This window comes from Canis lupus, chromosome 7, assembly GCF_011100685.1.
Source record: "Canis lupus familiaris isolate Mischka breed German Shepherd chromosome 7, alternate assembly UU_Cfam_GSD_1.0, whole genome shotgun sequence".
NCBI lineage: Eukaryota > Metazoa > Chordata > Mammalia > Carnivora > Canidae > Canis > Canis lupus.
In genome coordinates this window covers 28,540,316-28,567,978 of record NC_049228.1, presented here as the reverse complement: position 1 = coordinate 28,567,978, position 27,663 = coordinate 28,540,316, and the positions used below count along the sequence as shown (strand labels likewise).

Sequence of the window (27,663 nt, the reverse complement as noted above, 5' to 3'; positions counted from 1 at the left end):
CATAGAGCTTATATACTAAAAGGAGTAATACATAGTAAAGAAATAGTACCAAGAAAAATATGAGTGGGTCTGATATAATCTCAGTGTGAAGAGTTGTCAAAGACAGCTTCTCTGAGGAAGAATAATCTCCTAGATGAACAGAAGTTATCTAATGTTAATTGAGGAGGCAAAGAGCAGCCTAGATGGAAACAATAATAGCATGTGCAAAGGCCCTGAGGTGACATGGAAAATTTAGCATTCAAGGAACTCTAAAAATTATCCTTCTGACTACAAAGTAGAAAACGTATTGGAAGGAGGCCAAAACAGAAACAGTGAGATTAATTAACATGCTACAGAAGTAGTCAAGTAGAGGCATTAGTGATTAAAAAAAAAAAAAAAAGCAGAACTATGTGCCTAGTCCTATGCTGGACAGGGTGGGAGATATAAAGATGAATAAAAAATACTTCTGAAAAAGGAAAAAAAAAAGAAAAGTAGGCAGAACCTCAAATTTACTCTTAGGATGTAAAAATCTGAACAGGATATGCGGTTCCTACTCTTAACTACAAGAAAATTCCAAATATAAAATCATAACTTAAAAAATAACCATCAGAAACCTGAGGTTGCAAGGAAATCAACTGGCCTGAAATATAAGGAAAATAGGCACCCTTAAAAGATAAGAGTCATGAGCACTGGTTTATATATGGCAAATCCCTGGAGAAAAAAGAGTTGTACTGGGAAAGAAGACTGAAAGAAAAATTTTAAACAAATTGTTAAAGGTCAAGTGTGAAGTAGCCTGACTACTGTGAAGCTGCAGATTTTCAGGGAGTTTGAAACCACTTGCAAGGTCTTTTCCAAGCACCTTATCAGAAGATCACAGAAAATACTTGGGACAGGACCGGAGATCAAAGGAAACTTCCCTCTCAGTAGAGGGAACCTTAGGGAGGTAATTGCTGCCACTGGGGAAAAGGCATAAAATTCTGTCCAGATCTTTGTCTCCTTTTTCCTCTAAAAAAAAAAAGACTTAAAATAAGCTCAAACCCTATCACATCCAAAATACAGGTGAAGACCCACTGCAGCTGAGAAAAAGAGAAAAAAATTCCTGAGGAGAGGTGTTGACAGGATGACTTAGGAAGCCCCACTGCTGAGAACTATGGACACAACACCCAGCTAAGACTTACCTAAAGCTCAATTAGAACAAAAAAAGTCTCCTTTCTTCCCTCCTCTTCCTTGACCCTGATACCAAATTAGCAAAAGCCAAGTAACAAGCAATATAGTGCTATATTGTTGGGAGGGGTTAAAATGAAGTGAGAGGTCCTCTTTGAAACACAGACACATTGGGAAAGTCTGAAGAGAAGGATGGAACATCAACACTGAGAAAAACTCTCTGGCAACCAATACCCCACACTGAAGACATAGTAACGCTATGTGGGTGTGAGCTCATAATGGAGGACAGTAACCAAATACAGCTAAACTCCTGACAAGATTGACTTAATCTCACACATTAAAGGCTGAGAAAATACGGTCAGCCCATTTTTAAAAAAGATTTTATTTATTTATTCATGAGAGACAGAGAGAGAGACAGAGACACAGGCAGAGGGAGAAGCAGGCCCCACGCAGGGAGCCTGACGTGGGACTCGATCCCAGGTCTCCAGAATCATGCCCTGGGCTGAAGGACGGCGCTAAACCACTGAGCCACCCAGGTTGCCCCAGGTCTGCCCATTTTTAGATATAGATAGTATTTATCTCAATCTCAACTAATCTACATCTGGTGTCTAGCTTTCAATCAGAAATTATGATACATGAAGACCAAGAGAATACCCTACTGAAGGCAGCTAACAGAACCAGACTTAAATATGACATGTATAATTATCAGAGAATTTAAAATAACATCAAAGAATTACTATTAATAATAGTGATTAATATGTTAAAGGCTCTACTGGAAAAAATGGATAACAAATGAACAGAGAATTTGCAGAGAAAAAGATACTGAAGGAATTAAATGGAAACATTAAGTACACACACACATACACTACAGAGAAAGAAAACCTTCATGGGCTCACTAGCAGACTCGATATAGCTAATGACAGAGTAATTAAGCCTGGAGGCAGGTCAATAGAAATTTTCTAAACTGAATCCCCCCCAAAAAAAAGAAAGAAAAAGAAAAAAAACTGAAAAGAATAAAATAGCAACACAGTATCTAAGAGCCATGAAACAGTAACAAATGGATTAACATGCATAACTGAAATCCAGTAGAAGAGGTGCAGAATGGGACAGAAGTAGTATTTGAAGAGATAATGGCTAAGGATTTTCCAAAAATAATGAAATAATCAAACCACATATATAAGTTCAAGGAACTCTAAGTATAATACAACACACACAAACATACACATATGCCTAGAAAGACATATGTTCAAACTGCTGAAAAGCAAAGATAAAATCTTGCAGGCAGGTAGAAAATAAAAGACATAGTAGACAAAATATAAGTATTAAATTATGCTTTTTGTCAAAAACTATGAAAGCCAGAAAATGGAGTGATATTTATAAAGTATGTCAACTTAGAATTCTGAATACAGTAAAAATATATTCCAATAATCAATAATGAAACCAAAAGCTGGTTCTTTGAAAATATTAATAATATTGATAAATGACTAACCTATAAAAGAGAGAGAAAGAAGAAACAAAGTACCAATATCAGGAATGAAATGAGGAATAATCACCGTAGTCCTTTGGACTCTAAAAACATAAGAAGGGAAAAGTATAAAAAATTCTTATGCCTATACATTTGACAACATAGATGAACTGGATATATTCCTTGAAAGATAAAAACTACAAAGCTACCACTCAAATAGAAACAGATAACATGATAGTCTCACTGCTATGAAAGAAATTAGTAAACTCCAGGCCCAGATGACTTTCTTACTGGTGAATATTATTAAATATTTAAACTGAAATAATACCACACACAAACTGTTCCAGAAAAACTGAAAAGGGAATGTTCCCCAACTCATTCTATAAGGACACAGTCATTCTAATAGCAAAACCAGACCAAGACATCATAAGAAAACTATAAACTAGTAATCCCTCATGAACACAGACACAAAAATCCATAACAATATATACCTAATCAAATCTAGCAATATATAAAAAGGCAGTATATCATGAAGAAGTGATATTTATCCTCTGAATGTAAGATTGGCTCAATATCTAAAGTCAATCAATGCAATTCACTATGTCTACAGTCAAAAGAAGAAAAACCATGTGATCATCTCAACTGATGCAGAAAAGGCCTTTAACAAAAATCTAACATCCATTTATGATAAAAAGTCTCAGCAAACTAGACCTAGAACTTATATAAGCTGACACAGTGTTTACAAAAAATCTACGTGACATTATATTTAATAGTAAAACACATTGTTTTCCTCCTAAGATTGGTAACAAGACAGAAGTATCCATTTGTAGCATTCCTTAACATCATACTAGAGGGCTTCGCCAGCACAGTAAGGGAAAATAAAGGAGAGAAGGAAAGAAAGAAAAAAGAAAACAACGAGCTGAGAAAGAGCAAACATACAGATTTAAATGAAAGAAATACAACTTTCTATTTATAGATAACATAATAGTCTACTTAGAAAATCTCTAAGAATCTATAAAAAGCCATTACAATGACAAAACTGAATTCAGTAAGGTCATAGGACACAAAGTAAATATACAAAAATCAATTGTAACTTCTATATGCCATTATTCAACAACAGGAAACTGATCATTTATTTTTTAAGAACTATTTCTAATAGTAAAACAGGTATAAATCTAACAAAATATGTGTAAAACATTTATGCTAAAAACCATAAAATGATGGAAAGATCTAAATAAATGGAGCACTATACTATGTTCATGGGGGAAAATCTGGTGTAGTTAATATATTGAATCTTGCCAATAATTTTAATGCAATCCCAGTCAAGATTCCTGGTTTGTTTTTTTTTTTTAAGAAATAGATTAGTTGACTCTAAATGTATATAGAAAGGTAAAGAATATTAAATAGAAAAATTTGAAAAAGAATAATAACATTTGAGCCCTTATACCACCTGATTTCAAGACTTACTATACAGCTACAGTAATCAAGGCAAATATTTATCAATGAGAGCACAGACAGGTATATAAGTGAAATAGGAGAGTCTAAAAATAAAACCAAAAAAAAAAAAATAAAAATAAAAATAAAAATAAAAATAAAAATAAAACCACACATATATAGCCAATTGGTTTCCAAAAAAGGTACAAAAGCAATTGCAAAGGCAATTTAGTAGAGAAAGGACTTTTTTTTCAACAAATGGTGCTGGAACAATTGGACATCTTTATTCAAAACTTGAATCTTGATCCATACTTCGTACCATATAAAATTAACTAAAAATGAATATCCTAGATTAAAACATAAACAATAACACATGTCTTACAAAACTTCTCAGAGAAAATAGAAGAACTTTTTGTGACCTTGAGTTAAGCAAATATTTCTTAGATACAACACCAAAATGCAATCTACTAAAAAAAAATTACTTTTGATATACTGGACTTCATAACAATTAAAATCTTCTGCTTTACGGAAAGTCACAGAAAAGGAGAAAATGCCTGCAAAACATATAACTGATAAAAGACCTATCCAAATTTAAAAAAATACCTCTGAAAACTTAATAGAAAATAAGCAATCTAAGGAATACATATCCTTTCTCTTTTTCCTCTTAAAATCATATTCTAATATGACCTATTCCCTTTCTGTTATTATATTTACTTAGTAAATATGCAAACTCAATTTAAATCATTAATTGAAAGACTTTTTAAAGTGAACTAAATTTCCTTTAAAATACATTAACTATAAAAAGCGAGGTCAGTATCAGTTCATATCAACAGTAAAATGAACATTTTATTTAGACAAATAACACAACCTCACAAATAGAACAACCATTTCTCCTGTCCACCCTTTTTAAATAAAATTGCCACAGGCCTCATCTGTTACTAATCAAATCAAGTTAATATTTTTCTTTTGAAATAGCAACAGCACACACTGGTTGTTATAGCAAACTTAATAATAAAGTAACTGGAGAGTTTTTTTAAAAAATTAATTTGTATTTCCATTGCAGAAAATGGAATGTGAAATATGTACCATGTAGTCCAATCAGATGGCTAAACACTAGACATAGCTTTCTAATCATCTGTTTCTGATTGATAAAAGCCCAATCCCAAAAACTAAATTTAGTAATTGTCTCAGCATGCAATGCCTTTTCAATTTTATGTCTATAAAATGGAATTTATAGTTAATTAGTACTTTTATTAAATGTTTTATATAAAGTGACAGCTTATCAACAATCTATCAGCAATTTTATTTCATCCTTTAAGTAATTCTTTTTCAGTGTCTCTGGAAGCCAACAAAAGTTGCTTATCACTAATCTTGCTAAAAATGTTTTTTTAAATATAAAATCATTTTTTTCTCTCTTGGAACAGATAGAGGAGTAGGAAGCCAAATACCTGCAGATGTTTCATTGAGTAATTTATTTAACCTCTCTGATTTTCTGCGTCTTCATTTGCAAAATTAGCTAAATCTAGACATGGACATAAGATCTAGTCAAGCTCTTAAGATTTTGATTCTACACAATGCCTTAAAAATGCATTTCTTCCACAATAAAAGATGAAATGCATGCCATCTATAGTAAAAATGTGGCTAATCACATCATTTTTATGACCTTGGATCAATGACCCTTCCTGAACCTCTGCTTTTCCTACTTAATAAAATGTTAGATTTGATGAGAAAATTTATATGGTATCTCCCCAAATCTTACCAGAAAATGATTTCTAATAATGATTTTGAGATCATTTTTGATAGAATTAACACATAAGTTTATTTCCGAAACATAAATCTAACCAAAACATAGTAGACACATGCTGATGGCAAATCAATTTGAATTCTACAAACTTACTAAAGTGATCTTAATCTAAACATGTAAATGGAAAAAAATATACTTCAATTTATAGCAAGGAGAAGCAATTATTTAGCTACACTCTAATCAAGAATATATATCATTGTCTCATTATAGTCTGCTTTAATACAAGATCAATGAAAACAAGAATGTTTTTTATTACTAAGTAAATTCAATCTTTTTTTTTTTGTAAATTCAATCTTAAAACAATATCAGGCATACATCAGATCACCAATAATTATACACTAATGATGAAAATGACAGATATTAAACATCTGTGGTCAAAATAAAATTTCATTTATTTCTAGTATCAGAATTCAAAGCACTTATTAAATCTGATATAGGAGTCTCAAGTTTTATGCTGTGTCATTCACTGAGCATAAGGTACTTCCTAGTACATTTAACTTCAAAATAAGAAAAAAGAGCAGGTAGAAATACTATATATTATGATTATCTGAAGGAGAATCCACTTACACCAATAATACACAGTGATATAATGACTTGTATTAGCATATACTTCTAAAATGGTCCTCAATGTAGTTAAGGCCAATGATCTAACAATTTCATTTCTAGGAATCTAAGCAATTAATCAGAACTATAGACAGTGAGGCATGTACAAACGTATTCACTCAAGTGTTATTTATAATAGCTATAATTATAAACAACCTAAATATCTGAAAACAAGGTATGGTTAATATATGATCTATGTAATGTAACACTGTGTTTACAAAGACTTTTTAATGTGAAAAAAAGCAGATAACTTTTATTCCGTCTTTACGTTATTTCTGAATTGTGTATATTTTTCAGAAGTACTATATATAATCAACTTGTATTTCTTAAAGACCGCTGCATCACCACAATATAAGATGGCAAACAGGAACTCACTATAATACTTCAAACAAGAAAATGCAAAGGGTATAAATAAAGAGGGCATGAACTAATAAAACAGAAAGAAAGAAGGTATAGCTTCAGGAGATCTTAAGAAGCCAAATAAACAGGTTGAAGCAACCAACTAGAATGGCAGGTTAATAAGGAGGAATTGGGCTAGACTGTAATTCTACACACTAATATCAGAAATGTAGGAAAGAAGATAATGTAAGGGAAAAATAATAAGCCAGGTGATTCTGAAGCACAATCTTAGAATATAAATTACTTTCTACATATTATGTTGAATATGGAAAGATATATCCTATGAAATATATTAGGATAAAATTGTTATCCAAATAGTCTCAATTAAGTGGGATATGAACTAATAAGGAATATATTTCCTAATGAAGTCATTTAAGTGAATTACTGCTATTGTAAAATTTTCATTCAGAATTATCTCAGTAGGGATATAATGTGTTTACTTTTTATCAACACATTCAAACCTGAAAATAGTGGACATGGACTATTTAAATATAAGTTACCATATCATTTTTATTCTCCATAAAGATGCTGAGTTTCTTCAAGAATGACACAACTAGGATAAGTAGCTCAAAATTGTCCCGATCAAGAGCCTTCACCAGCATGTGAACTATGTTCTTGTTCCTCATCTTCAGTTCTGTACGTGTATCTTCAGCAAGATTCAGAAGCAAATAAAGAGCAACTAAAAGAGTAAAATAGATGAGTGTTAAGTGACAGGCATATTGAATCAACAACTTAATCATTTCTACTCAGTATAGTAACACGTAGTTCTAAGAAGAGACTACATTATTTTGAAAATATTATTAATTGGCTCATTGGAAAACATTTGTTATTATTGAGAAATACATGTATAAATACATGTATGTTATACAAAATAAACAAAAAGTATACATACATAAAATAATTTTCTTATGATGCTGAGGACACTAACCAAAATAAGATAATGATTCTTTAAAGCTTAATAGTAAGCAAATGGTATTAAAGGTACATGTTACTATATAATAAAACAGGGGGAAAGAATTGTATATGTGTAGAAAACAAGGTAAAACTTCAACAACAAGCAGCCGCAATATTAAAAAGAACTATACTCTAAGAAAAAACTGATGATTACCAGAGGAAAGGTGGGCAGAGGAATGACTGAAATAGGAGATGGAGATTAAGAAGTGCACCTGTGATAAGCATAGGGTGGTGTATGGAAGTGTTGAATCACTACAATGTACACCTGAAACTAATATAACACTAGATGTTAAAAACAACAAAAAGAACTATAATCCAAAACATGTAAAATAGCTATACCTAAATATGAGGATAGTAAAATCTATTTCACATATCCAAACTGATTTTCTGATAGTTACTACAGAAAATGCCATATTAAGTTCAGTAATACAATTGTTATACTAGACAAAGTTAAGGCATTGTCTACTAGTTCTAAGTAAAATTTCTTTTAGAGACCTCTAATAAAAATGTTTAGGTTCTTCCAATAAACTCATATGATTCTTCCCTTTTGACAGAATTTGTAACATACGTTGTTTTCCATTTTGTCTTGACTGACAGGAAGCTTCAGAGTTAAGACTTAAAAGAGTTCTATCAGAATTTGTAGGCTATTATGATCAATGCAATCCTATAATCTTGGTTGCATTACTTTAGCATTTCATTTCATGCATTCTTATAAGCCATTTCTATACCTTTATTAAAATAAGAAATATATGCAATAGTTGTAAATATTTAATTTATTTAGCAAATATTTGAGCTGTAAAGGCAGTAATTAGGGCTACTGTATGCCAGGCACTGTACTAGTTGATATATAAAGAGTAAACCATTTTATCTTTAAGATAATTTATGGTGAAAGAAGTATTTATTATAAATTCTACAGATGGGCAACTTCAGATTCAGAGAAGTTAAATAACTTGCCCTATCCACACAGCAAAAAAGTGATGGAGCTAAATTAAAATCAAGCCTATCAGAACCCAAAGCTCACATATTTATACTACTGCATCATACTGACTTTTCATGGAAGGCACTATTAAAAGGTTTTACAGTTGTGTGAAATCTAAAGTCTCTTTCAGATGGGAGGGAGGGGAGTGTCCTCAAAACTTAGACCTGCTCCAGGGACGGTGGGCTTTTTCAGCCCCATATGTTTTTTGGCTGCACACATGCGTTGCCCAGGATCTTTGGATGGGATTCTGTGGTAGCCATGCTCAACCTTAAGAGCAGGTGACTGGGGTGTTTTCATTTAGGAAGTTTCTGCAAGATCATTCTGATGCCATTTTCCATGCTGTCTTTGCATGGACAGAAGGTGTGGGATGTTTGTGTGACTATTTTTGATGTATTTTAGATCTGTTCCCCTAATATTCATGTCAACAAAAGGCTTGATTCTCTGTCTGAAACCAAGCAATACAGTTAAAAAACTGGGAATTAGGGCAGCCCGGGTGGCTCAGCGGTTTAGAGCTGCCTTCAGCCCAGGGTGTGATCATGGAGACCCAGGATCGAGTCCCACGTCCAGCTCCCTGCATGGAGCCTGCTTCTCCCTCTGCCTGTGTCTCTGCCTCTCTCTCTCTCTCTCACTCTCTCTCATGAATAAATAAAAATAAAACAAAACAAAAACCCTGGGAATTAAAAAATTGTGTTGAATGCTCTCTGATTTAAACAGTGTTTTTGCACTCAATGAATCAATTTCTCTAAAAAAATTTTTTTTTAAATTTTTATTTATTTATGATAGTCACACAGAGAGAGAGAGAGAGGCAGAGACACAGGCAGAGGGAGAAGCAGGCTCCATGCACCGGGAGCCCGACGTGGGATTCGATCCCGGGTCTCCAGGATCGCGCCCTGGGCCAAAGGCAGGCGCCAAACCGCTGCGCCACCCAGGGATCCCTAAAAAAATTTTTTCTAAATGAAGTTGTATTGAAAGCATATAGTAGACTTCTGCTTATAACCAAGAGAAATATAATGGGTTGAACAGTGATCTCCCAAAATTCATGCCCCATTGAAACTTAGAATCTGACCCTATTTAGAAATGGGTCTTTGCAGAGGTAATTGGTTAAGATAAGGTCATAATGGGCTAGGTTGGACCTCAAATTCAATGACTTGTGTCCTTATAAGAATAGGAGAGGAGGGATCCCTGGGTGGCGCAGCGGTTTGGCGCCTGCCTTTGGCCCAGGGCGCGGTCCTGGAGACCCGGGATCGAATCCCACGTCGGGCTCCCGGTGCATGGAGCCTGCTTCTCCCTCTGCCTGTGTCTCTGCCTCTCTCTCTCTCTCACTGTGTGCCTATCATAAATAAATAAAAGTTAAAAAAAAAAAAGAATAGGAGAGGATACGGATACAGGGGGAGGGTGGCCATGTGAGGATGGAGGCAGAGAATAGAGTGATATGGCTATGAGCCAAGAAATATTGAGGATTAGTGGAAGCCACCAAAACCTAAGAAGAGAAAAGGAAGGATTCTGAAGCCTTCGGGGGGAATATGGTCCTGCTAACACTGTGATTTTTGGCTTTCTAATTTTCAGAAACCGTGAGAAAATAAATTTCTGTTGTTTTATTAAATGAGCCAGTTTGTGGTACTTTGTTTTGGCAGCTCTAGGAAGTTAACACAACAGAGTAATGGATACCAGATTTAAATCCTTACCTGAAATAACAACAACGACAACAACCAGATGAAAATGTACAAAATAAAGATTTTCACAACAATGGACATCAGATAATGAAGGACAGTGACCTAACAGATAAGAAGTAAGTGAGATGGCCCTATGACTGCCCCAGAATAATGTCTTGAGAGTTTCCAGGTCATGACACAGAGAGGGAAAATCCTGGCAGAACTCAAAAGAACTCTAGAGTTCAAGAGATGGAACCAAGAGACCAGGAAAGCCAAACAAGAAAAATATCAAATAAACAACCTAACTTTATACCTAAGGGAGCTAGAAAAAGAACAACAAATGAAGCCTAGAGACAGCAGAAGAAGGAAATAATAATGTTTAGAACAGAAATAAATGATATAAAAACTAAAACAATGACTACAAAAAACCACAACAACAACCCAACAACAACAATAGAACAGATGAAAAACCAGGAGCTAGTCCTCTGAAAATATTAATAAAACTGATAAACTTATAGCCAGCCTTCTCAAAAAGAAGAGAAAGGACCTAAAGAAGAAAGAGAAAGGACCAAAGGACCTTGGGTTGCAAGGGTGGTTCAATATTCACAAATCAATCAAGAGGATATACCACATTAATAAAAGAAAGGACAAGAACCATATGTTCCTTTCAATAGATGCAAAAAAGCATTTGACAAAGTACTACATCCATTCATGATAAAAACCCTCAACAAAGTAGGTTTAGAGCAAACATACTTCAACTTAATAAAGGCCATCTATAAAAATCTACAGCTAATATCATCCTCAATGGGGAAAAACTGAGTGTCTCCTTGATGGTCAAGAACAAGACAAGGATATCCACTGTCACCTCTGTTATTTAGCATAGTACTGAAAGTCCTGGCCACAGCAATCAGACAACAAAAATAAATAAAATGCATCCAACTTGGCAAGGAAGAAGTGAAACTTTCACTACTTGCAGATGACATAATACTCTATATAGAAATTGAAAACAGGGGATCCCTGGGTGGCGCAGCGGTTTGGCGCCTGCCTTTGGCCCAGGGCGCGATCCTGGAGACCCGGGATCGAGTCCCACGTCCCGGTACATGGAGCCTGCTCCTCCCTCTGCCTGTGTCTCTGCCTGTCTCTCTCTCTCTCTCTCTCTCTGTGACTATTATAAATAAATAAAAAATTAAAAAAAAAAGAAATTGAAAACAACAAAGAAATTAAAAGACATTCCATGCTCATGGACTGAGAAAACAAACATTGTTAAAATATTTGTAATGTCCAAAGCAATCTACACATTTAAATGCAATCCTTATCAAAATACTAATAGCATTTTTCACAGAGCTAGAACAATCCTATAATTTGTATAAAACCACAAAAGACCTCAAGTAGCCAAAGCAACCTTGAGAAAGAAAAGCAAAGCTGGAGGCATCACAATTCTGGACTTCAAGTTATATTACAAAGCTGTAGTGTTCAAAACAGTATGGTACTGGCACAAAAACAGACACATAGATCAAGAGAATAAACAGAAAACCAAGAAGTGAACCTACAATTATATGCTCAATTAATCTTTGACAAAGCAGGAAAGAACATCCAATGAGAAAAATGTCTCTTTAACAAATAGTGTTGCAAAAACTGAACAGCAACATGCAAAAGAATGAAACTGTACTACTTTGCTACATCCCATACAAAAATACATTTAAAATGTATCAAAGACCTAAATGTGAGACCTGAAACCATAAAAATCCTAAAGAACACAGGCAGTAACTTCTTAGACATTGACTGTAACAACTTCTTTCTAGATATGTCTCTTGAGGCAAGGGAAACAAAAGCAAAAATAAACTATTGGGACTCTATCAAAATAAAAAGGTTCTGCACAGCAAAGGAAACAATCAACAAAATTAAAAGGCAACCTATGGAATGGGAGAGGATACTTGGAAATAACATTATCTGATAAAGGGTTAGTGTCCAAAATGTATAAAGAACTTATACAACTCAATACACAGAAAATAATAATAATCTAATTAAAAAGTGGGCAGAAGACACGAAGAGGCTTTTTTTTTTCAAAAACGTAGAGATGGCCTGAAAGATACATGAAAAGATGCTTGAAATCACTCATCATCAGGAAAATTCAGATCAAAATTACAAATCACACCACACCTGTCAGAATGTCTAAAATCAAAATCACAAGAAACAACAGGTGTTGGCAAGGATGTCAAGAAAGGAGAACCCTCTTGTACTATGTGGGAATGTAAACTGGTGCAGCTGCTCTGGAAAACTATATGCAGGTTCTATAAAAAATTAAAAATAAACTGCCCTATGATCCAGCAATTGCACTATCCAAAGAATACAAAAATACAATTCAAGGGGATACATGCCCCCTGATGTTCCTAACAGCATTATCTACAATAGCCAAATTACAGAAACAGCTCAAGCCTCTATTGACTGATGAATGGTTAAGGAAAATGTAGGAGATACATACATATAGAACATTACTCAGCCAAGAGAAAGAATGAAATCTTGCCATTTGCAATAACATGGATGGAGCTAGAGACTATAATGCTATGCAAAATAAGTCAGAGAAAGATGAATACTATATGATTTCACTCATAAAATTTAAGAAACAAAACAAATGCGCAAAGGAGAAAGAAAGGGAGACAAACCAAGAAACACTATAGAGAACAAACTGATGGGTTACCAAAGGGGAGGCAGATGTGGGGGGGGGGATGAGTTAAATAGGTGAAGGGGATTAAGAAGTGCATTTTGTGTGATGAACACCAAGCCAATATAGAAATATTGAAACACCTGACACTAATATTATACTGCATGGTAACTGGAATTTAAATAAAAAGTATCTTCTCTAACAGTAATGGGATCACATTAAAAATTAGTAACACATAGGTCTCTCAGAAATTCCTAAATATTCAGAAATAAACTAACTCCTTCCTAAATAACTTATGTGTCAAAGAAGTAGTAAAAGGGGAATTGGAAAGTGTTTTGAATGGAATAAAAATAAAAATAAAAACAGGATATATCAAAATCTATGGTATATCCCTAAAGCAGTGCTTAAAGAGAAATTTACAGTCCTATATACTTTCAGTATAGAAGAAGAAAGGTCTTAAATAAATGATCCTACTTCCAACTTAAGAAGCTACAAAAGGAGCAAACTGAACCCAAAGTTAGCTCAGAAACAGAAATAATATTCAACTGAACAGAAATTAATTAAATATATAATATAAATGTACAGAAAATCAATGAAACCAAAAGTTGGTTCTTTGAGATTAAAAAAAAATATGATACCCTCAAACAACTATGATCATGAGAAAAAAAAAAGACATAATTTACCAATCTCTGGATTGAGAGAGGTTATATATCACTATAGATTCTGTTGGTATTAATAAAATAATAAGGAAATATTAATACAGAACAACCTTAAATTTAGAAATTCCTTAACGATTCAAGCTACTTGAGCTCACTCAAGAAGAAATAAAGAATGTGAACAGTACCTATTAAAGAAATTGAATTTGCAGTTTAAAATCTTCCCACACCTGGGTGGCTCAGTGGTTAAGCGTCTGCCTTTGGCTCAGAGTGTGATCCTAGGGTCCTGGGATCGAGTTCCTCACCAGGCTCCCTACAGGGAGCTTCTGTATGCTTCTCCCTCTCCCTACGTCTCTGCTTCTCTCTCTGTGTCTCTCATGAATAAATAAATAAAAATAAATAAATAAACAAAATCTTCCCATAAAGAAAACAAGGGTTCAGATGGCTTTACTGGAATATCTTATCCAATATTTAAAGGAATAATACCATTCTGCACATGGTCTCCCAGGAAGTTAAATAGAATGGAATATATTCCAAATCAACCTATGAAGCCAGCATTATCATAAAAATTTTACAACACAAGAAAACTACACACAAATACCTTATGAACATAGAAGCAAAACAAAGTTAGCAAATTTAATCCACTGATACATAAAAAGGATACATGAGTGGATTTAATACAGAAGCCCAAGGCTGAATTAACATTTGAAAAATCAATGTAATTCACCATATAAACAAACTAAAAAATAATTAAAAGGTTTCCTGATCTGACAAGATGAAGTTATCTTTATTTATATATAATACATTCACCTATGTGGGAAATGTGATGGAATCTTTAAAGGAAAGTTATTAAAAATAAGTAATAAATAAATTTACTAAGGTTGCAGAATTCAGAACCAATATTAAAAAATATTTCTATATACAAGCAACGAATAATCAGTTGAAATTTTTTTAAAAGAGTGTTCAGAATAGCAACAGAAATATGAAAATCTTAGGGATAAATCTGACACAAGATATGAAAAACCTGAAAACAATAAAACACCACTATGAGATATTCAAGAAAATCTAAATAAATGGAAAGAGAGATCCTTTTCTTGGGTCAAAAGACAATACTGTTAAGAAACCAATTCTTCCAAAATTAACATATATATTCAATGCATCCTGAATCAATACCCCAGAATTTTAAGGAAACGAATACACTGATTATAAAATAATATGAAAATGCATAATATCTAGAATAGCCAAAATTCCTGTGGAAAAAAAGTTGAAGGAATACTACTTCATTTAATAATTTTCTATAAAGCCACTATACTGAAGACACTGTGCTATTGGTATCAAGAGTTACAAAAGTGATGGACAGCACTAATTACAGTACAGAAATGAAATGCACATACATGGATAAAGGATTTTTCACAAATAACAATCCAATAGATAAAAGGATAAAAGGATAGTGTATTCAACAAATAATGCTTGAATAATTGGACATGCATAGAACTTTGATCCATTCTTCATACCATATACAAAAATTAACTCAAAACATATTATAGACTTAAGTGTAAAACCTAAGACTGTAACATTTGTAGAAGAAAACAGAGGAGAAAAATCTTTGCAAGAGAATTTCTTGGATACAATATCAAAATTGTAATTCAGGAAATATGAAATCAATTGTGCTACATAAATATATAAAATTCTGCACTCTAAAAGACACTCTTAGGAGAATAAAAAGGTAAGCCAAAGACTAGGAGAAAATGTCTACAAATCCTATGTCTGATAAAGTCTTGTATCCAATATATAAAAGAACTCTTGGGATGCCTGGGTGGCTCAATCAGTTAAGTTCACAGACTTTATTTGTAATTGAGAAAAACTGGAAACATCCCAGATAACCCTTAATAGATGAATGCAATGACATATCACTCAATAATGAAAAGAAATTAATTATTAATATGAAATGAATCTCTAATTATGCTCTCCGTGTACATTCCTGAGACTATATGGTATCATCACAGACAATGGAAGTGCACATGGCAGTGGAAATGCAGGTGCACAGCAGGAAAGGCTAACTTCAAGCTTGTGCATTAAGAAAACAATCTACATATCACTGGAGTCCCAGAATGAGAAGAGAAAGAAAGGGGCAGAAAATTCACTTAGGAAATAATGGCTGAGGAAAAAAAAAGAAGAAAGAAAGAATGGTTGCAAATGTCCCAAGTCTCAGGAGAGATATGAGTATCACAATATTAATAATTCACCACAAAATTTCAATCTACATGTAAAACAATGTTCTATAAGACACATAAAATCATGTAAAATCAAAGTCAAAGAGAGAATTTTATCTATTTTTTTAAAGATATTATTTATTGAGTTGAGAGAGAGAGTGAGCATATGCAAGCATGGATAGGAGCACAGGGAGAGGGAGAGAATCTCAAGCAGACTCCCTGCTAAGCATGGAGCCCCAAACCAAGAGTCATATGCTCAACTGACTGAGCCACCCAGGTGTCCCAGGAAAGAATTTTATTTATTTTATTTTATTTTTATTTTTTTAAGAATTTTAAAAGTAAGAAGAGAGAGAGAGAGAAAAAATAAAAAAAAAAGATCTCCTACAAGGGAAGACCATAAGGAGATTCCTCAGCAGAAACCTTACAGGCCAGGAATAAGTGGAATGGTAAATTCAAAGTGCTGAAAAGAAAAAAAAAAAAAAGCCAACCAAATATACTTTACACAAAGTTGTCCTTCAAAAATGAAAGCAAAATACTTTAGCCAAAGGAATACTGAAAAAGAAAACCAAAGTTGGGGGCATCACAATGCCGGACTTCAAGCTGTATTACAAAGCTGTGATCATTAAGACAGCATGTTACTGGCACAAAAACAGACACACAGATCAATGGAACAGAATAGACAACCCAGAAATAGACCAACTCCATGGCCAACTAATCTTTGACAAAGCAGGAAAGAATAGCCAATAGAAAAAAGACAGTGTTGGAAATGGTGTTGGGAAAACTGGAGAGCCACATTCAGAAGAATGACTAGATCATTCTCTTATGCCATACACAAAGATAAACTCAAAATGAATGAAAGACCTAATTGTGAGACAGGAATCCACCAAAATCCTAGAGGAGAACACAGGAGCAAACTTTTTGACCTTAGCCACAGCAACTTCTTGCAAGACACATCTCTAAAGGCAAGGGAAACAAAAGCAAAAATGAACTGCTAGAACTTCATCAAAATAAAAAACTTCTGCAGAGCAAAGCAAGTAGTCAACAAAACTAAAATGCAACCTACAGAATGGGAGAAGATATTTGTAAATGACCTATTAGATAAAGGGCTAATATCTAAGATCTATAAAGAACTTATCAAACTTAACACCCAAAAAACAAACAATCCAGTCAAGAAATGGGCAAAAGACATGAACAGACATTTCTCCAAAGAAGACCTACACATGGCCAATAGGCTCATGAAAAAAAATGCTCCACATCATTTGTCATCAGGAAAATACAAATCAAGACCACAATGATTTGTTACCATGTTATAACACTAATAATGGCTAAAATCAACAGGATAGGAAACAACAAATATTGGTCTGGATGTGGAAAAAGGGGAACCTACTTTACACTGTTGGTGAGAATGCAAGCTGGTACACCCACTCTGGAAAACAGTATGGAGGTTCCTCAAGAAGTTAAAAATAGAGATATCCTATGACCTAGCAATTGCACTAGTGGGTATTTACTGCAAAAATACAGATGTAGTGAAAGAAAGGGGCACCTGCATCCCAATGTTCATAGCAGCAATGTCCACTCTTCAACAGATGAATGGATAAAGAAGATGTGGTATACTTATACAATGTAATATTATTCAGCCATCAGAAAGGATGAATACCTACCATTTAAATTGATGTGGATGGAACTGGAGGGTATAATGTTAAGTGAAGTAAGTCAGTTGAAGAAAGACAATTATCATATGGTTTCACTCATATGTGGAATATAAGAAATAGCAGGAGGAGAATAAAGGGGAATAATAAAGGAAGGAGGGGAAACTGAATGGGTAAAAGTCAGAAAGGAAGACAAACCATGAGAGACTTTTAACTCTGGGAAACTGAGGGTTGCTGAATGGGAGGTGCGTGGGGGGATAGGGTAACTAGGTGACAGGCAATAAAGGAGGGCATGTGATGTGATGAGCACTGGGTGTTATACTGTATGTTGGCAAATTGATATTAAATTTTAAAAATAAAAATTATTTGTGATCTCAAAAAAAAAAAAAGGCTGAATCATGAAGTGGAAAATCTGAGCAGACTAATAAAGAGTCAGCTTGAATCAATTACCAAAAACCTTGCAAAAAAGAAAAGCCTAAGACCAGATGGCTTCACAGGGTACTCCTAGAAAACATTTAAAGAAGAATCCATGTCAATCCTTCTCAAACTCCTCCAAAAAATTGAAGAGTTACCCCTGATACAAAGCCAGATAAGGACACAAGGAAAAACATAAAACAAAACACTATAGATCAATATCCCTGATGAACAGAGATATAAAAATTCTCAATAAAATACTAGCAAACTGAATGCAAAGCACATACCATCACCAAATAGGATTTATCCCTGGGATATACAGATGATTTAGCATACACAAATAAAAAAAAAACCACGATATATCACATTAATAGAAAAGACAAAAATCATATGGTCATCTCAATAGATGCAGAAATGGCATCTGACACAATTCAACATTCTTTCTTGATAAAACTCCTAAGAATAGAAAGTAAGCATAAAAAGGCCATATATGAAAATCCAATTACCAATAACATACTCAACAGTGGAAAACTGAAAGCTTTTATTCTAAAATTAGCAAAAAGGCTTACTCTTGACACTTTTATTCAATATAATATTGGAAGAACTAGCTAGAGCACTTAGGCAAGAAAAAGATATAAAGGTATACAAATTGGAAAGGAAGACATGAAATTGTGTCTATTTACTGAAGACTCAATTCTTATATAGAAAATCCTTAAGAGTACCAAAACACTGTTAGAATTGATAAGTGAATTCAATAAAGTTTCAGGATTAAAAAATCAATACATAAAAATCATTTGTACTCCTATACACTAACAACTATATAAAAGAAAATAAAACAATCTCATTTACAATAGCATCAAAAACAATAAAATTCTTAGGAATAAATTTAAGCAAATAAGTGAAGGATATATTTACTGAAACTATAAGATATTGATGAAAGAAATCTGAAGACACAAATAAATGTAAAGATATGCTGTGTTCAATGATGGGACAAGTTATTATAATTAAAATATCCATAGTACCCAAAGACATCTATGGAATCATATCCTCTCTATCAAAATTCCAATGTCATTTTCACAAAAATAGAACAAAATACAAAAAATTGTATAGAACCATAAATGACTCAAAATAGCCAAAGCAATCTTGAAAAAGTATAAAGATGGAGGCATTATACTTTCTGGTTTAAAAATATGTCACAAAGCTATGGTAATCAAACTGTATGGTATTAAGCATAAAAACAGGTATTAGATCAATGAAACAATTTAGAGCTCAAAATAAACCCACATATAAAGGTCAACTAATATTTATTTGACAAGAGAGCCAGAAATACTCAAGAGGGTAAAGGATAGTTTCTTCAAAAAAATGGTACTGGGAAAACTAAATATTCATATAGAAACAAATGAAATTGGGCCCCTAACACCACTCATGAAAATTAATTTGACTTACAAAAGAAAAAAGGACTGAGATAGGATTAGGATTAAGGACTTGAAAATGTAAAACTCCTAGAAGAAAACAGAGGGGAAAAGTTCCTTGACATCAGTCTCGGCAATGATTTTTGGAAAATGACACCAAAGTACAAGCAACAAAAGTAGTCATCAAGAAGTGGGACTACATCAAACTAAAAAAGCTCTGCACAGCAAAAGAAACAATCAACAAAATGAAAAGGCAATGTACAGAATGGGAGGAAATATGGGGTTAACACCCAAAAGATGTAAGAAACCCATACAACTCAATAGGAAAAAATCAAAACAAATCAAATCTGATTTAACAATGGACAAATGCTCTGAACAGACATTTTCCCAAAGAAGATATACAAATTACCAACAGATAAATGAAAAGGTGTTCAACATCACTAATCATCAGGGAAATGGAAATCAATACCATGACAGAGCACCTCATACCTGTCAGAATGGCTATTACTAAAAAGACAAGTGATAAATGCTGCCAAGGATGTAGAGTAAAAAGAATGTAAATTGGGAGGAATTTAAACTGCAATTTATATTCCTGTTAAATATAAATTCCTGTTAAAGGAATATAAACTGGTGCAGCCACTATGGAAAATGGATGTTTCTCAAAAATTTAAAAATAAAACTACCATATGATCCAGCAATACCACTTCTGGGTATATATCCAAAGGAAATAAAATCATGATCTCAAAGAGATATCTGTATCCCTGTGTTCACTGAGGCATTGTTAATAGCCAAGACACAGCAGCAGCCTAAGTGTCCATCAATGGATGAATGGATAAAGGAGATGGGGCATACATATGCACACACACACACCCCAAAATATTATTCATTCATAAAAAAGGAAGATATTCTGCCATTTGTGATAACACAGATAGACCTTAAGGGTATTATTTTAAGTGAAATCAGACAGAGGAAGACAAATATTGTATGTTCTCACTGAGTATGTGGAATCTAAAAACACTGGACTCATAAAAACAGAGTAGATCATGCTTACCAGAAGCTGGGTTGTGGGGGAAATGGGAAGACCTTGGTCAACAGATATAAACTTTCAGTCATAAGATGAATAAGTTCCAGGGATCTAATGCACACCATGGCAAATACAATTAACAATACTGTATTGTGTATTTTAATACTGCCATGAGAACAGATCTTAAGTGTTCTCACCGTAACAACAACAACAAAATGGTAATTATGTGAGGTGAAGGACATGTTTACCAACCTTACTGTGGTAAACATTTTGCAATATATGTGTACACCAAATCAGCACATTGTATACCTTAAACCTAACACAATTATATGTCAATTATATCTCAATAAAACTGGAAAAAATCAATAGTCAACTCCAAAGCAGGAGTGGAATGTACACTTAAAATCCCTACATTACTCTCACTAACCTTCATAAAATTTTGTATCTTATCAATGGCTGTGAAACTTTATTCAATTGTTAGAGCTCTCAACAAACCTCAGAGACTGTTTTTTACTAATCAAGAGAAATACTATGAGAATTTTTATATTGATTTCCTAGGAAAGCACAAAATAAATAAGACATTAGTACTATTATGTTATAATTAATATTAGTGTTTGAGAGATCAGATTGTCATTATCAAAAAGGACAAACACTGGATTAAAAGATCCTCTCTGAGTAAACAAATTACAAGTATATACACATTTAAGAGCTGAATAGAAAAAAATAAAATAATAAAATAAATTTTAAAAAAAGAGCTGAATAGGCCTCTTGGTGGAAAAATAATGGAATGAAACTTAAAACATTATTACCCATGCTAAAGACAAAAGAATTTACAGCTTATTAAAACTTAGAGACTGTTAAATTATTCTAATATTAGCTTTACCAATCTGAAAAAAAATTGAACAAAATCAATGTAGTGTAAACACTTTGTTGTGTTTCTCATTGCTTAGGAAATCATACCTCGTAAGAGCTGTTCCTGTTTTACCACAAGTCCCTGGTATTTTTTAAAGGTTTTTTCATAATCTTTTCTCAAGGTTTGGTTTTCAGGGTCTTCATCAAGTAAGCAACTTAAGTTAAGGATCATGCATACTCATTGAAACAAAGAAAATCTACTGAAATACTATGAAGAACAGTACTATTTTATGTGCAGTGTTACCCAGTTATTTTCTATAACCAATAGTTTAAAATATTCATCTCTACACAATAATTTTAGAACTTCTTAAACAAGGGTTCATGGTTATGCTTGGAGACTTTGGGTAAATGCATGTTTAGGTTTTACCAAACACCTGAATCCCCAGAAATTTTATGGAAATATCTTATGTATGTACACCAGTGGATCCATGAATCTAAAGGATTACTGCCTCAGAGAGTGTTTTAGTTAATAAGAATACTTAATTCCACCTTGGACAGATGCCCAGAACATTCAAAGGATGTTGATTAGACCTAAAATGCTTTAGTATCCTCTTCAGACTCCCCATCAAAGAGAACTATCCTGAAGTTAGAGGTCAACAAGATTTTTAAATTATACCTTATGGCCCCAAGTAATCCTCTGGACAACTGCAAAAATAACTTGTTATTTCAGTCTGACTTCAGGATCAGTGCTTGGGGAAGCACTTAAAAAACTTCCCTCTCATTGACTGCTGCTTGTATCAAAACACAAGGAATCTCCTGCATTTCAGTATGCCTTGTAATCCATGACATGTCATAGTTAACTTAAGCATTTTTTTCCATTCTTACTAGTTCATGAATAATGGTACATCTTTCAATCAATGATATCTGATACTTAACAGGAATATGATATATCCTAAAATATCAATTCCCATCACCCAACAATCACAAAATATTAATTAATAATTACTAAAAGTTCCATTAGTGGTTCTCTCCATACACCTCCTATTAAATGAATTTCAGGTGTATTTAGGAGACTTGTAACTCTAGAAATGATCTAAAGTCTCCAGGATCACTGAGCTGCCCATAGGATTTAAATCTACACCATTTAGATGTCAGAAGCTCATAGCACAAACAGAAAACCCCTAAACCTGCAAAGATCTTAATTAAGAAAAGTCAAACTTGTGTGTACGTTAGGGTGAATTTTTAGAGTACCTTGGGGATTTCATGATGGAAAGGTAAGAAATATATGATACTCTGCACAACAGGAACAATATTTTTACTTTTTTTTTGGTAAAGATTTTATTTATTTATTCATGAGAGACACGGGGTCGGGGGGTTGGGCAGAGACACAGGCAGAGGGAGAAGCAGGCTCCATGCAGGGAGCCCGACGCAAAACTCGATCCCGGGTCTCTAGGATCACACCCTGGGCTGAAGGCGGCGCTAAACCGCTGAGCCACCCAGGGTGCCCATATTTTTACTTCTTAAAAGAGATCAATAAATATTGGGTTCAAAGGAAAATTACCAGTATGGTTGCTAAATAAGCCATATGAATAAGCTAGGACCTATAACCTAGAAAAATTAAGCTACAGAGGCAGTATGATAAATATTTTCAAATACAAGAAAAGTGATGTTTAAGAGACTACCCTATTCTATTTTGATTTAGCATGCAAGATTAGATTCAAGGGACAGAAGTTACTGACAAGTGGATTTTAGTACACTAAGCAAAAGAACATTATAATAAATAGGATGTCAAACCACAGAATGAACTAAATAAATAAGAAGAAACACTGTTGAAGAAAAGAGTAAATATCCAATTTGTAAAGGAAGCTGCAGAAAAGATTTCTGCATTGAAAGATAGTTTAAAATACATCATTTAAAAAAATTTAATAATAAATTTATTTTTTATTGGTGTTCAATTTGCCAACATACAGAATAACACCCAGTGCTCATCCCGTCAAGTGCCCCCCCTCAGTGTCCACCACCCATTCACTTTAAGATTCTTTTCATAGGTTCTATCATTCTGCAGCCTCTTAGATTTGAATATATTAAGAATTTTTGGACATAATTAGTAAGACAGAATTTAATTCCAATCAAAGTCAACTTATGACAGACAGAACTACATAAACCATGATGAGACAGGGCTTCAGTTAACCAAAGGATCTTAGGGGATATAACGATAAGGTCACTTAAGAGAATCACCAGCTCAATTATCCAGGACCACTATTACCTGCTCCTTCTAATAAACTAATCAAAGAGACAAAAAGCACATGTCAAACTATATTCATTCTGATAGTTTCAATCTTCATCTTAACCTTCAACACTCTTTTATTTTTCCAAATAATGTAAATGGCAAAAAAAACCCCAAAACTATCCCACCTATCTACATCTCATAGCAACAACCATGGGGTGAAATGCCACTCTAAAAGGATATCAGCTTTCTTCTTCTTAGAGAGTTCTTCTTGCCACAGTTCATGTCTTTTTAACTCATGATCAATGATATTCATACATAGAGCTCCAATTTTATAGTGAGTGATAAGTCCATGAAACTGAGAAAAGCTTAAAAGAAGAGATTTTAGTATATATTTGAAGCAATATGTTTTGTAGATTCAGGAAATTTATTTTGAGTAAACACTTGTACAATGGATGTAGAAAGTAAAATTTGATATATATTTCAATAAATGACTACATCCATGGTATACTAGGCAGAGACCCGAAGTTATAAGATTACTTTAAATATATTTTCACATACTATCCTTACCTGAAATAAAATTACTTTTAAATTAGAAATGAAAGAAAACACATTTTTTTGTAATCAACCACCATTTTAACTATTCAGACACTCTCAAAATAAACTTTCAGACTGCTGTAAAACAAAACTAATAACAATACTAATATTAAATAAAATAGATACCAGAGAATATAAATCAGTAAAATATTAGTTATCAGGTTTTTGCATGTGTTTCCTATACAATTCATTCATCCAAGTATTTATTTAATAAATATCTATTTGCTAATGCTGGCACAGTTTTAAACAGAGGCAATTCTCTGGGAATTGCCTCGAAATTTTTCACAGTATCTCAATGAACAACTTTCCAGAGAATACATGTATACAAATAAACACATATGGATACCTAAAAGTTATCATATATATATATATATATATGATACATACATATGCATACACACACACACACACACACACATATACACAGTGATACATCACTGGCACTTACTCTGAGTCAGGCTTTATTCTAAAAACTATCCAAAATGGTGTTACTATTATTATCCAGTTTACAGATGAGGAAATTGAAGCACAGAGAAATAATGTAATCAACACGGGTTGTAAATAGCAGTACTGCTATTACGTGGATTCAAATCCAGTCTATTTTCAGAGTCAATACTCTTAAATTCTAAACCATTTTACTATTCTACTCTGCACATGCATGGGTCAGGACAGACTGAATGAAGGACAGAACATCGGAAAGGACAGAGAATGGGAAAGAGAGCATGAGTTTAGAGACAGAACATGGGCAGACATACAGGAAGACTGAGCAAACCAGTAATCCACAATCCAAACCATTAACAAAGTGAAAGAAACAGAGAGAGATTTCTACTTTTATTTCTTAATTTTTATACTTACCTAGAAAAGCAAAAAAAGATGTAAATTATGTTTGTAGCCAACTCAACACTTTGTTTCCAGTCTTCTCTTAGGACTCTTGCTAATGCACCAAGGGCAGTTTCTAATGACATAACAAACATATAAAAATGATCATTTGCCTTGCCTGTAGTATAAAGGGTGATTGGTTTTAAATGTCTACTTATTAATAAATAACAAAGCTAAGCTAGAACTGGAATAAAAAAGGAAGGTGTTTCTTTCCAACACAGAAAGCTGTTTTTAAAATTGAAATACAGCTTTTACTTAAAAACTCATAACATGTAACTTTAAGTCTCTAACTATAAACAGAAAAGTAAAATATGATTTAGATAAAGTAACATGGTAAGTATATTGAGTGACAAAAAAATAAAAAGACAATTTATTTTTTAATTTGTATTTCCACTTATAATCTTGCTACTACAGTGCCATTTTTTTGTTTGTTTTTTAACATCTGATTTAATGTGTTTGTGAAGAAGGAAAAAAATAGAATCAGTCTAAAAAATAATGAGCAATTTAGCAGGCTAACACTAGCTCCATTGAAGCAAATTAATAAGCAAATAAAACTTACAAACATAAAAATAAATCTATTTTAATATTATGTTAAATTAATGCCAACAGACATAAAACAAAAAATCTTTCATAAAATTAGCTTCAGGGTAGAATAAACATCTCTGCTAGATTTTTATCTTGAGAAAGGGAAAAAGTTAATGAACTGATTAATGAGAATTACCATATGCTAAGTAAACATAAAATAATGAGACCAGTTTCTAATTAGAATTGTTACATAGCTTACCAATGCTTAAAATATTAAAGCATTAAAAAAATATCTGTGTGTTATACAGAGATCATAATTCAACTTTTTATAATAGGCACTCAGAACCTACTGTACTTTATGGACTGCATTATTAGTATTAGTTATGGTAATAAAAGTGTTCAACTTATTTTTGCTCTTTGGTCATTCAGAATATGAAACAACTATTATTAATCTACTTAGGAACTTTTCAAGCTAAAAAACATCCTACAATATCATTTCATAATGTTATTAATACTCACAATGCAGAGCACTGGTATACCATATGCTTTGAACAAAACTGTCTAGAGTCAAGTAAGTAGATAGGCAACATACATTAACATGTAAAAGCTCCATAAAGTTCTACTTAAAGAACCTGGTAACTTTTTTATTCAGTAGTAATTAAAAGTATTTCACCACTATAATCCAGAGGAACCAATATTTCTTAGAATACACAGTTGACCCTTGAACACACTGGTATGAATTCTGTGGATTATGATTGGAAAGAAACAAATGACTAGGAGGGAAGGCAAATGAAAGATGCAGAGAAGTCTGAGACAGCAGGGCTCTTGCCTGCTCCTGGCATGCCTCACATCACTCACTATCTGTTGGAAGGTAGGTTCATCGAGGTCTTGAACTGAGAGGTACATAGGAACCAGCTCTGGGAAGAGATTGTTACTGAGGTGGTGAGGCATGGTTAGTCACAGGCCAGAATCGGCCAAGGACCACAGAATAACTTGCCATCCTCCCTCAGCCCTCCACTATCCCCCACCTAGGAGTAACAAGTCCAGAACAATGGGGCCAAGAGCACCAAGCAGGAACCTGGGATGCAGAGTGGACAGCAGGGTGGTTGCTGTCCGTGGTGCTGAAATCTCTCCAAAGTGGGGAACTAACTCCTCCAGGGAACTGGCAGCTCACTACTTGCCAGCATCTCCTATAACCAGAAACTGCATTAGAACTTCATAAAAGGGGTCTGGTCTGATGGAGCAAGCAACCTAGAGAGACAGGTGAAAGTGTTCTGCCTTCACTCAGATTCCATGTATACAAATATTTCCCATATTCTTGGGTATGGAAGGAAGGAACGGGTGCCACTCCATGATCCAGCTTAACTTTGGTTGGGGACAAGGAGAGGTGTGGTGCCTTGTTCTATTACTGTACTATATGCAGTTAAGTTTCTTAAAAGTCAAAAATTACATGTGTATTTTTGACTGGAGGGGGGAGCTACACCCCTAAACCACCCTCTCCATTGTTCAAGAGTCAACTGTGCTTTGGAAAATAATGTACTATAATGTCATGAATTTAGGTATATAGCTAATTACCTATTTTCCAAATTTTATTTCATTTTTCTCCATTAGTATAGAATAGAAAAGAGTCTCAATAAAAATATAGCTATGGGAATTGTACATAGATCATCAAGAAATAGCCAAAATAAAATTATGAAGTTTACTGAAGGCCAAAATATGACCCCAAATCAATTTATCAGTTAAATGCAATCATTTTTTTTAGTTAAATGCAATCATAATTAAAATTCCATTATAATTTTTTAGAGCATATGATAAATCAATCTCAAAATAATTTATTAAGAAAATGTATAAGACCAGCAACACCTATTTTAAAAAAATCAACAAATTGGAACATTCTCCTACCTACTCTAAAACTCTACTCAAAATACAAAACAAAACATAACAAAACAAACAGTATAATAGTGGAATGCAAATTATCAAATAAATCAATGGAAAAGAAAAAAAAAGCATTAAAATATACCTATGAATATACCAGAACAGTACATGGCAAGAATAGGTTTTTAAGAAGTATCTATTGAATAACTGAATGCCAGGCATTTAACAGAAAAGACATTTCAAAT

The 27,663-nt window shown here is 33.4% G+C and overlaps 1 protein-coding gene across 5 annotated transcripts in view; it reads right to left on the bottom strand.

The window, feature by feature from the left end:
* KIFAP3 (kinesin associated protein 3) overlaps positions 1 to 27,663 on the bottom strand; it is a 157,558-nt gene that overhangs the window by 93,895 nt on the left and 36,000 nt on the right. For all 5 annotated transcript variants that reach the window (XM_038542576.1, XM_038542579.1, XM_038542577.1 and 2 more), the window contains 4 exons: positions 24,995 to 25,094; positions 23,786 to 23,910; positions 21,424 to 21,522; positions 7,349 to 7,527 (listed from right to left, as the gene is read on the bottom strand). In XM_038542576.1, the coding sequence (XP_038398504.1) occupies positions 7,349 to 7,527; positions 21,424 to 21,522; positions 23,786 to 23,910; positions 24,995 to 25,094 (503 nt within the window). The remainder of the gene's footprint in view (positions 1 to 7,348; positions 7,528 to 21,423; positions 21,523 to 23,785; positions 23,911 to 24,994; positions 25,095 to 27,663) is intronic.